Genomic DNA, 13,564 nt, shown 5'->3' on the forward strand with positions numbered 1-13,564 from the left:
TCCTAGCCACCGTGCTTCTGCATTGCTTGCTGTTTGGACAGCTGGCAGGCCTGGACATGTAGGGGGAGTACAATGACTTTGATTGGCTCCAGGCCTGGACAGGTAAGGGGAGTACCATGGCTCTGATTGGCTCCAGAGGGGCCAACAAGGGTTGAAGATTCTGGAGCTTCTTATTGTTCGTACAAAGAGTCAGAGACGATAGTCAATGTGCAGCTGAAGTGGATGTGTTAAGCCCACTTAAAATATATATCCTATTTATGAGAATGTTTTAGTAACCAGAGCTGATTACAGGAGCATTTCGGTTTAAGTGCCTTGCTCAAGGGCACAGACAGATGTTTAACCTCGTAGTCGGCTAGGGGATTCGAACCAGCGACCTTTCAGTTTCTGGCCAAACGCGCTTAACCGCTAGGCGCCGCCATAAAAATAGGCAAATGATGAGTCTATGAGAAAAAAGTATGTACTTATAGTTCTACTAACTATATACTGCATGGAAATGACTGTATATAGGATGCTTTAAATCAATCAGCAGAAGACATTTTCAAAGGTTGAAGTCAAAATGGACACAAACACTGTGTCAGCACCTTGTCAGTGTGTGTGTGTGTGTGTGTGCCTGCATGTGTGTATGCACGTGTGTATGCATGTGCGCTTTGATCCCAAGTGAACACGGCTCAGATCCTCCCAGGGTGTGGGGTGTTAGTGGTCGAGACATGCAAGTGTGTTTATTTAAAGTGCATTATGGGAAGGTGCTGACGTGATGTCGGAGGACCATCAGTGGATCAGTGCAGTGATCACCATTTTATTGTTGAGCTGCTTCTGCAACCTGTGGGATCCTAGCAAGTCTGTTCATGTGATTTCATCGGCCCACTTTGTCACTCAATGAATAATCACATTGTTTCACCTTCCTGTGAAATCCTCCCTAAGGGGATTTCTCACTTCTCCAAGTTTCTCTGAAAATGTGTGTGCGTGTGTGTGTGTGTGCTGGATGAGGTACAGGAATACACACAAGCACATTTACGATTGCCATGGAAAGGGGGGGCTCACCTCATCCTATACCAATGTGTAACCCATTAGGCCTCTGGACAGAAATAATGCACTATATAGTAAATAGCGGGCCATTTGGGATGTTTCCCAAGACAATAACTTCAATAACACATTCCTGCCCTGCTGCGTTTCACCGTCACTGATAGACCAGCTCATTGTGATGGTATGCAAACTTTCACAAGACACACACAGGTCTGTGTTGTGAACACTGGCAGTGAGGCAGAAGAGTAGTAATTGGTCAGGGTGGAGCTGAGGGAGAGTCTCTATGTTGTTCTCTATCTGAGATGGGTAATCCTCTATCATGCAGAACCACCAATTGGGTTTGTCTGCATGAGGTGATATTCTTGCTGTAAATGTGTAGTGTAGAATTTTGAATGGAAATCAATTTTAGGTCCCGACAAGGATAGTATATGCTGTTTGTGTGCGTTATTATGACAGTGTGTGGTGTGTGTGTTCAGACAGCTCCTCACCATTGTTGCTGTGTCTGACACAGTCCTGAAGCACAGCGTGCCACTTCTTCTGCTCCTTCTCTGTCAGCACACAGAAGTAGTGGTGGCGGGCGTACGGGTGCCACAGGATCAGGGGGAACTGGGTGGCACACTTCACAAACGGACCACTGCCCACCTTGGCCTTTATACCTAAAACACAAACACACATTCAGGTTTATAGGTGTTCATAGCCTCCTCAACAGGGCACCAAAACAAAGAAAACATATTGAATCAGAAAAGGAATTCCAGAACTTGTCCAATAGGAAACACTCATTGCTAAATATTTTGCTACAGTATTCCCTAATGAATATGGCCAAGCTAGTCACTGAGTACTTTAGTACTTGATCTCACATTGGGGAAAGTGCTGGTTATACCAAAATCCAACAGTGTCTATGATCAGCTGTTTATTATACACAAATCAGCTAGTCAGGTGTAACCAAATGATATCTCTTACCTGGCAGGCTGGTGTTGATCAGTTCAAGATACTCCTCCATGGAAGTTAGAGCTTTGTATCCAGCACAGTTGATGGTTCCTTTAGGGCGCAAGCTCCTCTCGTGAGCCTATCAGAGTACAGATTTCAAGGAAAGAGGGTGAAAAATGTACAAACAGTTCAGAACCATCAAACCACAGTTAAAGTTGTGACCTAAACGATTCAGACTAGCTGGCATGTAAATCTGTCTGATTATGAAAGTAAAAACAAATCTAGCAACAACAAAAAAGAGATGGTTTCAGTTTTCCGACCACCCTCACCACTTTGTTTTCGTAGAAGCTGATGTTGTAGGTGTCGGCCACAAAGACAAAGCGGTTCCTCCATCTCTTGTTTTCCTCCAGGTACTGGAACAGACCGCCAGAAAAGATGGAGTGGTCCTCCAGAGGGTTCTACCACAACAGACAGTTAGCATTAGAGCTGCTGTCACTTGTATTATTGTACTACATGCGATTTGGTTTGATTAGAGAACAAATCGATACAATTCGGTTCGATGCACTAACAACTGTTGCATAAACACATTAATTTTCCATTCTAAATGAAACTCTGAGCTGGGCCTGTCTGAGCTCGGCCTGTCTGAGCTGACTTCTGTTTGTGTGTGTGTGTGTGTAAATGATGTATGTCTATGGTGTATGTATTATGTAGGCACTTGAGCTGAGCCATAAGGGAGACTAGGCATCTACTACCCCACTACGACTACCAGATAAAAAAAATTACCTACGCAAAAACAAAAGTATTTTTCATTCTATAGCTTGTTCTCCATCTTCTTTTTAAATAGTAATCCAACATGTTTCCAGCACTTATTTCCATGACTGATCTAGCCAATTAAACTCAACTCCACGATTTACGATGCAGTTTATTGGCGACTAGTGTGGGCAGACTGGAGCTCCGACAACACAAAAGGCTTTCATAAAAAACTACTGATTTCAGCACCCAATGAATAGTGCGCAATTACACAGGACAATGTCATATTGTATCGGCGTCTAAGTATCGTGATAATATCGTGTCATGAGGTCCCTGGCAATTCCCAGCCCTAGTTCGTTAGTACCAGCAAAAGCAGTAATGATGGGCTTCATCCCGAATGGCACCCTATTCCCTATATAGTGCACTACTTTTTACCAATTCTGGTCAAACACAATGCACTATAAAGGGTATAGGGTGCAATTTGGGACACAACCGTGGTGTTTGCAGTTGTACAAGCGATGCTGATCTGCACGGTCAGTTAGTTACCAAGTTAATTACAGATCAATCAATCTAATTCAGACACTATTTAAAAGGACTGAAAACCACACACTAAAGCTGTTCAGGAAATACATTGGACACCATTGGTCTAAACATGTCTTGTAACATACAGAGAAGGCATCCCGTGTGTGGAACAACAAGGTCCTGACACAGACAGGCTGCATCTCAAATGGCACCATAGGGCTCTGGTCAAAAGCAGTGCACTATATAGGGAATAGCGTGCCATTTGAGACTCATACATACAGTAATGTAAGGCCTGATATCATTTGACACGCTGGTGGAGGTTGAGACTGGATGGCTAAAGTGAGAACACACAGGTGTGGTATATTGTTTACACCACCACTTTGTTTTTAGATGTCCTGTTGTAGAACAAATACTGTAACTCAAACAGCATAATCCCAGCTGAGGAAGAAAGGAAGGGGGGTGGAGCTGGAGAAGAAGAAAGGTTGTGTGTGCTTGGAAGGTGCTAACTGGCAATGCTTGGTTAAAGGTGGTGCCTATGAGGGCCTCTGTTTTAATCTGAAAGAGTTTTGCTGTTTTGCTGTTTCCTTGTGTGAATGTAAGTATGTGCATGTGTGTTTGTGTTTGTGTGTGTGCGCGCATGTGTTGATGTGTGCATGTCACTACCCAGAGCATCACTTGGGCACTGAAGAGAATAGACAAGGAAAGCAGTCACAAGATTCTTAGCACCATCACTGTTTGTTCATGTGTGAAATCTGCTTTAATTCCCTCCAGTGACTCGATGGTGGAGACTAACACAGAACTCAACAGTATTACAGTGGAGATAGCTACAGTACACGTTTCATATCTGTGTCCATAGCATTTTGACTGTTAGAGTGTAAACACTGACTGTTAGGTTGACTGTTAGAGTGTAAACACTCACGACCTAACAATGAGATAAAATCTTAAGGGAGACTCAGAGGAGGATGGTGAGGTAGATAAAAACAGAGGATGAGGAGCGGAGGAGGATGGTGAGGTAGATAAAAACAGAGGATGAGGAGCGGAGGAGGATGGTGAGGTAGATAAAAACAGAGGATGAGGAGCGGAGGAGGATGGTGAGGTAGATAAAAACAGAGGAGGAGGAGCGGAGGAGGATGGTGAGGTAGATAAAAACAGTGGAGGAGGAGCGGAGGAGGATGGTGAGGTAGATAAAAACAGTGGAGGAGGAGCGGAGGAGGATGGTGAGGTAGATAAAAACAGTGGAGGAGGAGCGGAGGAGGATGGTGAGGTAGATAAAAACAGTGGAGGAGGAGCGGAGGAGGATGGTGAGGTAGATAAAAACAGAGGATGAGGAGCGGAGGAGGATGGTGAGGTAGATTAAAAACAGTGGAGGAGGAGCGGAGGAGGATGGTGAGGTAGATAAAAACAGAGGATGAGGAGCGGAGGAGGATGAGGAGCGGAGGAGGATGAGTAGGAGAGGGACAGATGGCGTGGGAATACTGTGATAGAGGAAAATGAAGTAACTGAATAAACAGAAGAGGGACAGCTTAATGTGTAAATTAATGTATAGAATTTATTATAAAAAGAGAGAAAATTCACAAGGGTGCAGTGAGATACCCAATGATCGGATACTTTTACCATCAATCATCTCAAAAAATATATACTTAAAAACAGGAAATCAACCAATCCTCCACCATTAACACAATGAAAAGGTCAAATGCATTATCTAAATGTTGAAAGTGCGTGGGTGACAGAGAGAAACAAAATGGTGCAGTTTGAGGCCATGTGGAGGAGGGTAATGTGGGCGCTGGAGATGAGGGTGTGAGCAGGTGGGTCTGGGCAGGTGTGATGTAGTTGATGTTTGTGTGTGTCTGTATGCTGTCGTTTGTGTATGTTTTGTATTGTTAAAATATATATATATATAAACATAAACTCAGCAAAAAAAGAAACGTCCTCCCACTGTCAACTGCGTTTATTTTCAGCAAGTTTAACATGTGTAAATATTTGTATGAACATAAGATTCAACAACTGAGACATAAACTGATGAAGTTCCACAGACATGTGACTAACAGAAATGGAATAATGTGTCCCTGCACAAAGGGGTGGGTCAAAATCAAAAGTAACAGTCAGTATCTGAGGTGGCCACCAGCTGCATTAAGTACTGCAGTGCATCTCCTCCTCATGGACTGCACCAGATTTGCCCGTTCTTGCTGTGAGATGTTACCCCACTCTTCCACCAAGGCACCTGCAAGTTCCCGGACATTTCTGGGGGAATGGCCTAGCCCTCACCATCCGATCCAAAAAGGTCCCAGGCGTGCTCAATGGGATTGAGATCCAGGCTCTTCGCTGGCCATGGCAGAACACTGACATTCCTGTCTTGCAGGAAATCCCGCACAGAACGAGCAGTATGGCTGGTGGCATTGTCATGCTGGAGGGTCATCTCAGGATGAGCCTGCAGGAAGGGTACCACATGAGGGAGGAGGATGTCTTCCCTGTAACGCACAGCTTTGAGATTGCCTGCAATGACAACAAGCTCAGTCCGATGATGCTGTGACACACCGCCCCGGACCATGACGGACCCTCCACCTCCAAATTGATCCCGCTCCAGAGTACAGGCCTCGGTGTAACGCTCATTCCTTCTGCGACGGTTGGATTCCTTCCGCGAATCCAACCGTCAACACTGGTGAGACAAAACCGCGACTCGTCAGTGAAGAGCACTTTTTGCCAGTCCTGTCTGGTCCAGCGACGATGGGTTTGTGCCCATAGGCGACGTTGTTGCCTGTGATGTCTGGTGTAGACCTGCCTTACAACAGGCCTACAAGCCCTCAGTCCAGCCTCTCTCAGCCTATTGCGGACAGTCTGAGCACTGATGGAGGGATTGTGCATTTCTGGTGTAACTCGGGCAGTTGTTGTTGCCATCCTGTGCCTGTCACGCAGGTGTGATGTTTGGATGTACCGATCCTGTGCAGGTGTTGTTACACGTGATCTGCCACTGCGAGGACGATCAGCTGTCCGTCCTGTCTCCCTGTAGCGCTGTCTTAGGCGTCTCACAGTACGGACATTGCAATTTATTGCCCTGGCCACATCTGCAGTCCTCATGCCTCCTTGCAGCATGCCTAAGGCACGTTCATGCAGATGAGCAGGGACCCTGGGCATCTTTCTTTTGGTGTTTTTCAGAGTCAGTAGAAAGGCCTCTTCAGTGTCCTATGCCATTCCCCCCTGAAATGTCCGGGAATGTGCAAGTGCCTTGGTAGAAGAGTGGGGTAACATCTCACAGCAAGAACTGGCAAATCTGGTGCAGTCCATGAGGAGGAGATGCACTGCAGTACTTAATGCAGCTGGTGGCCACACCAGATACTGACTGTTACTTTTGATGTTGACCCCCCCTTTGTTCAGGGACACATTATTACATTTCTGTGAGTCACATGTCTGTGGAACTTGTTCAGTTCATGTCTTAGTTGTTGAATCTTGTTATGTTCATTTAAATATGTTCATTTAAATATTTACACGTTATGTTTTCTGAAATAAACGCACTTGACAGTGAGAGGACGTTTCTTTTTTTGCTGAGTTTATATATAAATAAAAAAATGGAAGAGGGACAGATGGAGCGAGAGAAGAACAGAGGAAGACACAAAAACAGCAACAGGGGGTAAACGAGTGTGACAGACAGTCGTTTCCGGGCCGGCCTCTTGCCTTGCGGTGCAGGAGTTGTGACTGGGGTTCTCCTCCCCCCTCGATCTTAAAGCGGACACTGTTGAAGAGGGCCACTGCATACTGCTGCTCGTACACATGGCCAAATTCCCCCGTCAACTGCCTGGTACGAGCTGTGGGCAGAGATAGATGACAGTTAGAACTTACAGTTAGAGACACATTCACAGAACACACACACACACACACACACACAACACAGCTGCAGAGCAACACAGTCTGAATAACCCAGTATGTAACGTAAATGACAACAGGTGCCAAGTTACTCAAACATCAATGTCAAAACAGACATGTCAATGTGACAAAACACAGTCACACACACACAGAGAGAGAGACAGAGAGAGAGAGACAACATGCTAGACAGTCACAGAAAAACAGACAGAGAGTGAGAGTGAAAGAATAAGAGCAGCAAAGAATGCGGGAGAGAATGTGGGAGAGCGGGAGAGAATGTGGGAGAGCGGGAGAGAGAGCACAGCTAGGCCACACAGTCCCAGAAACTTCAGCTGGCAGCAGGGCCAGAGCATGACATCAGTAATGTGACTCATCAGAGCGCAGAGGACTTGGTCTTGAAGAGAAGCTGTGAGACTACCGAAGGGGACAGACGACAGGCTTGTGGAGAGGCTATACTATAGGGTGACTCGTAACGAAAGGTGGACTGGACCGGACTCAGACAGGTAAAGCAGAGAGACTGTGTGAGAGGGCATTAACCCTCCAGTATTTTTACCACCTTTCTATCAGCCGTATATGAAAAGCCAAGCAGTAAAATTGCTCTCACATGTCACTATAAGGAATTATACCAAGTCATGAGTTATAGTATGTTTAAACAGAGACTTCATTAATTGAGAAAGGGCTAAACACACAGAGTGTACAAAACATTAAGAACACTTTCCTAATATTAATATTGAGTTGCAACCACCTTTTGTCCTCAGAACAGGGCATGGACTCTACAAGGTGTCGAAAGCACACAGGAAACTGTTGAGCGTGAAAAACCCAGCAGCGTTGCAGTTCTTGACACACTGAAACTGGTGTGCCTGGCACCTACTACCACACTCTGTTCAAAGGCACTTAAATATTTTGTCTTAACCATTCACCCTTGTTTCAAGGCTTAAAAATCATTCTTTAAATCTGTCTCCTCCCCTTCATCTCCACTGATTGAAGTGAATTTAACAAGTTACATCAACAAGGGATCATATCTTTCACCTGGATTCACCTAGTCAGTCTATGTCATGGAAAGATTTCCTAACGTTTTTTACACTCAGTTCATAAAGGTAGTACAATAAATTAATTCTAAATTGGAACAGATAATGAAGACTTCTACAGTCAAGGCACATTAGGGCCTACAATAACATTGTACCTACTGAATTTGTACCACACTACAGACTATATGGAGATTCAAGCATCAGGATGTTGAATGGTAAAATACCATGGTCTAACCAGCAATAAAGACCATCTTCTTTACTATAAAAACAAGTTATTTTTGGAAGGACTTTTCCTAAGATACCAGTAGTACTTTTCCTAAATATAGCCCTTTTCCTAAAGATCCCTTATAGTCCACGGGCTTAGCTTGTGGTGGCTCCGTGTTCTCAGCTCAACTCTGACATGACACAGTAATCTGTGAGATGTTTATGGTAGGGGCACCACAGGAAAGAGAGAACAGTCTTTGAGTAGGAGGGCAGGAAGGAAAGACCTGACAAGATAGGAAAGAGGGGAGAGAAGTAATCTCAAAGTAGCACTCAAACACACGTTCACACTAGGTGTATTTTAATGCACTGTATAACAAAAATATACTTGGTTCAATCCTGGGTTTCAGAACCCAAAAAATAAATACTGAGAAGGATCTAGACATAGATACTAAAAAGGGTGTTCCCCTCAGTTCCACCTGTATAATATATTCCACGCTGGTCTAATTCATCATGACACCACCCTCAGTGTGTATTTGTATAACAGTGGAAACAGGCCAGCAGGGCTTGGATGTTTTTTGAGTCATCATGAGGGTACCAGATATCTCCTGCTACATCTGTGAGCACTTTGATCCATTATTTCCCACACATCCTCTGTACTGTGCCTGTGACCTCTGACTGAGAAGAATACACTAGACACCCGTGTGTGTTCTCTGAGGACCAGAGCTAGCCCCATTCACAACCAGAGGCTAGAGTTGCTATTTCATTCACATGCTGCACTTTCCACAGGCTGGGTTAGTGTGCCAAAGCCTGCAGACTGGCCACAGGGAGAGTTAGGTCAAATGACACACTTCCCCACTGGAATGAAGGCATGGCTTGAACGACAGTCTGCATCAAACTAAACTGATGGAGATCTGATTGCACTTAAGGGCTAAATTAGGAAACTGTGTGTGTGTGTGTCTACTTAGTGCCCTGTCATCCCAAATACAAGGAGCAGGCACCCCCAGTGCCGGGGATTAGAGACTGACAGCACAACCACCTACTTCTAGCCTGTGTTTGAGAAAGAAACAAAGAAAGGCAGACAGAAAGGTAGAAAGGCAGACAGAGTGAGTGAGAGTACAGTAGTCAGAGTGCATTGATCATTTCCCTTCCTGTTTCCATTGGGTGCAGACCGTCTAAACAGCTGGAAAACTCTAAGAATCAGCAGACATCCTGTAGCTTGAATGGTACACTGTCACACTGGGATGTAGGCTAGACCTACTGTACCATATTGTATAATGTATTAACCCTCCTACTGTGTTCCGGTTGAATTGGACCGATTTACAAGTTCTCTCTGAAAAATGTAGTTAATTTAATCTGATTGTCAAAAGGTTCCATGACTTTGTCCACACAGAGCATCTGAACACACAAAATACAATGATGATTTTCATTACATTTTGGGTGTTTTATCTAACTTTTGTACACCTGTGGCGTTCCCGGTTTTAGTGTATAAAATTTCATCAGATGGACACACTTCCTCTCCCAGACCCCCACATGCATGTGTGTTTTAGCACACACACACACCTCACTCCCCTTCTTGGATTCCATGGCAACCCCCACAGGAACCTTTCCCCCAATAGAATCTTTCCCCCACGGGAACCACACCTGTTGGCATTCTCACAAACAATCACAACATTGTTTCAATAATATATAGAACTTTTCTTGCAGCTCTGGTATATAAAGCTTTTTGAGGCCTTGCACACATTTCATTCTGTGGCAGCACAATGACCAAACGATATACTGTATGTGAGACTCTTGATCATATCTTTGATCATGACACTGGTGAGGAAAGAGTCCTTATTAAACTGACACAAAGTAGTCTGTGATAAATAGCACAATATGTTTCATCTTAGTATTTGTTATAGTAAAAATAACCCAGACATTATGCTTTTTTTTACTCAAAAACTAGTTGTATGAGCTCAGGTCAATGAGGCCTACAGGCCATAAATAGCAAACAGAAGGAACACAGAATGAATTAACATGAAGCGAACACAATAGGAGGGTTAAAGGGATGAAGGAGCGACGGACTAGGTTCAAGAGGTTCACTGACACCTGATTAACACAAGTCTAGGAGTAGGAAAGATAACAGAAATGTGTGTGTCAAAGAGGAGTTCAGCTGCTGAGAATGTGCCTTGACAGCAAATGTGGAGACGTCGACCAGTACAGCCAACTACTCCAAACAGTATACTCCCAAAGGAAAAGAGCTGACTAACCACTCCTCCCACAGGCACAAACATGTGCGCAGACACACACACACACTGCTCTCACCTGGGTAGTGACTGTGAAATAGACAAAAGGTTTAAGATGAAACAATAGAAATATGACAGGTAGAAAGAAAGCTGCATAGAGAATGAAAAAAACTTTATATAGGATTTTTAGGCCAAAAGAACTACATTGTGAAAGAGCGAGGGAGAGACAGAGAACAAAAATAGGGCAGTGTGTGAGAACCAAACTGGCTTTCTGCTCAGTAATCCCAAGGCATGTTCCTACCTGTTTCTTCTTCTGTACACACACTCACTTCCCTCTCTTTCCTTCTAAATCTGCAGCTTTAGACATCTTTAGAAGCTACACAGGGACAGAATCCTGAATCTCTCAGCCTCATGGCAAATGATGTAGACTAGCTTGAGATGAGCTAAAAAACAGCACATTTCTCACACCCATGACAAAATGTAGTATTGCAGGAAAGTATCTTTAAAACCGCAACATTTTCTCTTAGCCTCATGACAAAATGTGTAGAATAGCATTAAAAAAAATAATCTGTTTTCCAAAAATATTAAATGAGCATACGAAACATAAGAAACACCTTCCATAATATTGAGTTGTGCACCCCCTTGTTGCCATTAGAACAGCCTCAATTCATTGGGGAATGGACTCTACATGGTGTCAAAAGCATTCCACAGGAATGCTGGCCCATGTTGACTCCAATGCTTCCCACAGTTGTATCAAGTTGGTTGGATGTCCTTTGGGTGTTGGATCATTCTTGTTTTGTACACTCAGTATATATAATAGTCAACCGAGAGTCATCGGTTCTTTCGACCAATCGATTGGTTGAAATTTTAAAACGTGTATTTTTCAATATGTAGACACACCCCATGTTAGACTAAAATCAACTATATGTAGGCTACTTTGTCTGATGCTTTAAGCACTGCAATAAAAAATGAAGACACAAATTACGAAAGAGGGAACCTGAGATCAATATAGCTTAACCAGAAGTAAAAACCTGTTCCCAACCCTCCTCCTCCCGCTGCTGGCCTTTGCAGATTCTGCCATTTTGCTCCTGAAGTTGCCGGTAATAGGCTACACCAGCATTCTGCAACCTTTTCCATTTGGAGTGCCAAGTTATTATACCATTTCTACTGATCTGCATGCCAGTTATGATTTTCATATGCACATTTTCATGGAACAGTTTAATTTATAATAAAGTCTTCATATCTCAAAATCAATGTAATGTGGTTAATCAAAATTCTATCTAAATGAAAATGATACAAACCTAATAGTAACTTCTATTCCCATTGCCAATACTTAAAAAATAGCCTACATAAACCAACAAATAAAAACATTGCAGCCCGCAGGTTGAAAATATCCCGATAAAAATAAATATCCTATAAATCACATTGGCTCTGTATGGCCTGTCTGCAAGGAACTTGAAACATTCTATCAACTATTAACTTGAGTCAGGCCTGAAGCTGGTGCTAGCAAACTTGCAACATTGTATACAATATTCTGGGCCCTCAGAGTTTACCATGCCAGTGAGCTCCAGACAGACAGCTGTAGGGTATGTGCACAAGGGATAAGAAGTAATCAGGTTGGCTTACTTTATGACATTTGCATCGGATCAGAGCATGAACTACTTTCTCAATAGATGTAAAAACAGACTTTGTTCACTTGCTTTTTGAGGCAAAGAAAAAATTACTTTGAGAAGCTCCACAATGATGGTGAGTTAAGAAATAGTATCAGATTCCCAAATGGGCACATTTATAAGCCTAAATTTGCGCACAGGCCAGGTAGCCTAGGCCTAGTTCTATGCATAACTCAAATTTGACAGGAGCGCTCCAAACAAAAGACAATGAATAAATTGACTACTCGTAAACGGAATCAAATAAATAACATGCCCACTCCTGCAATGAGAATGGTAAGACTATATTATTATTACTACATTGAATGCATTAACAGAAATGACCTTATCCAAACAAACATTGTAGATTAGAGATGGTAAATGTACTATTGGTGAACCATCCCCGCGGTTTACACAATGGATTAGACCACTCAGACAGGCGTGAATCAGACAGGCGTCTCGTGTGCCATAACATTTATTTTGATATATTTGCCACAGCTCGACAAAAAAAAAATATTGGTTGACCAACATCCTATCGACCAGTCAACTAAATGGGGTCAGCCCTAATAATAACAACCATCAAATCCATGATATAATAACCATCATATCGAAGTAAACTTGGAGTCATGCGATGACATGTTGTGTGGTCCTCCCACTACGACTCGGGAAACCATGCAGTTTATTAGGCTACAATAAGTTACGATGAACTTCACAGGGTGGTGAAAGTGCACTGTGATGAGCTTGATGCGCCTTAAATTGAGGGTCTTATTCTGGTGACATGATGATCGATGCTTGGCTGCCATTTGACAAATAAAAATGATCTTGCTCTTATCCAAAATAATAATTTGGTCAAACAGAAAAGTACATTATCCTCATGATTCCTGTAATGACAGTGTCTGCCTGCCCCTGTACCCATTTCGTTGGGGCCTGTTGCTGTGTCAAGTGAACCACTCTTTTTCCCAGGGGGGGAAATGCTCTGGGAGAAAAAAAGGGTTTTCTGATTGTATAACATTTAAAATCATATTGTGGGGAAAACACAGCCATTCTGTTGCCACAGTTGAATAAATGAGGTTATCAGCTTTCTATAGCTATACTTTCTATTTCGCAGCTCTCAATTTTGAGCTCAATAGCAACTATTTTTACAACGAAAATATGTTATATGGCTTTGAGATATGGAGCGCATGAAATACGCACTGGCAATTGCGATTACCTAGGCAGGGCATTAAGTGATATGCAGTTTGCCAACGATTCATTATTTTTGAACTAACTCTTTGTACTGACTCGAGAGTCATGATTAGTTTTTTTTTGAGTGACTAGTCATTTGTTTGACCTGCTACTGCTGGCCAGGATTAATACACGCTCCTCCGGCTCAGCGGCTCAGAGA

General features: G+C 43.3%; 1 protein-coding gene across 1 annotated transcript in view; it reads right to left on the minus strand.

The window, feature by feature from the left end:
• The window catches only part of LOC120026269 (protein Niban 2-like), a 47,342-nt gene that overhangs the window by 26,600 nt on the left and 7,178 nt on the right, over positions 1 to 13,564 (minus strand). The window contains exons 2-5 of the mRNA XM_038971096.1: positions 6,892 to 7,022; positions 2,280 to 2,408; positions 1,984 to 2,089; positions 1,512 to 1,679 (exon numbers count right to left, since the gene is read on the minus strand). Of these exons, the coding sequence (XP_038827024.1) occupies positions 1,512 to 1,679; positions 1,984 to 2,089; positions 2,280 to 2,408; positions 6,892 to 7,022 (534 nt within the window). The remainder of the gene's footprint in view (positions 1 to 1,511; positions 1,680 to 1,983; positions 2,090 to 2,279; positions 2,409 to 6,891; positions 7,023 to 13,564) is intronic.

The sequence above is a fragment of the Salvelinus namaycush genome, chromosome 31, assembly GCF_016432855.1.
Source record: "Salvelinus namaycush isolate Seneca chromosome 31, SaNama_1.0, whole genome shotgun sequence".
Lineage (NCBI taxonomy): Eukaryota > Metazoa > Chordata > Actinopteri > Salmoniformes > Salmonidae > Salvelinus > Salvelinus namaycush.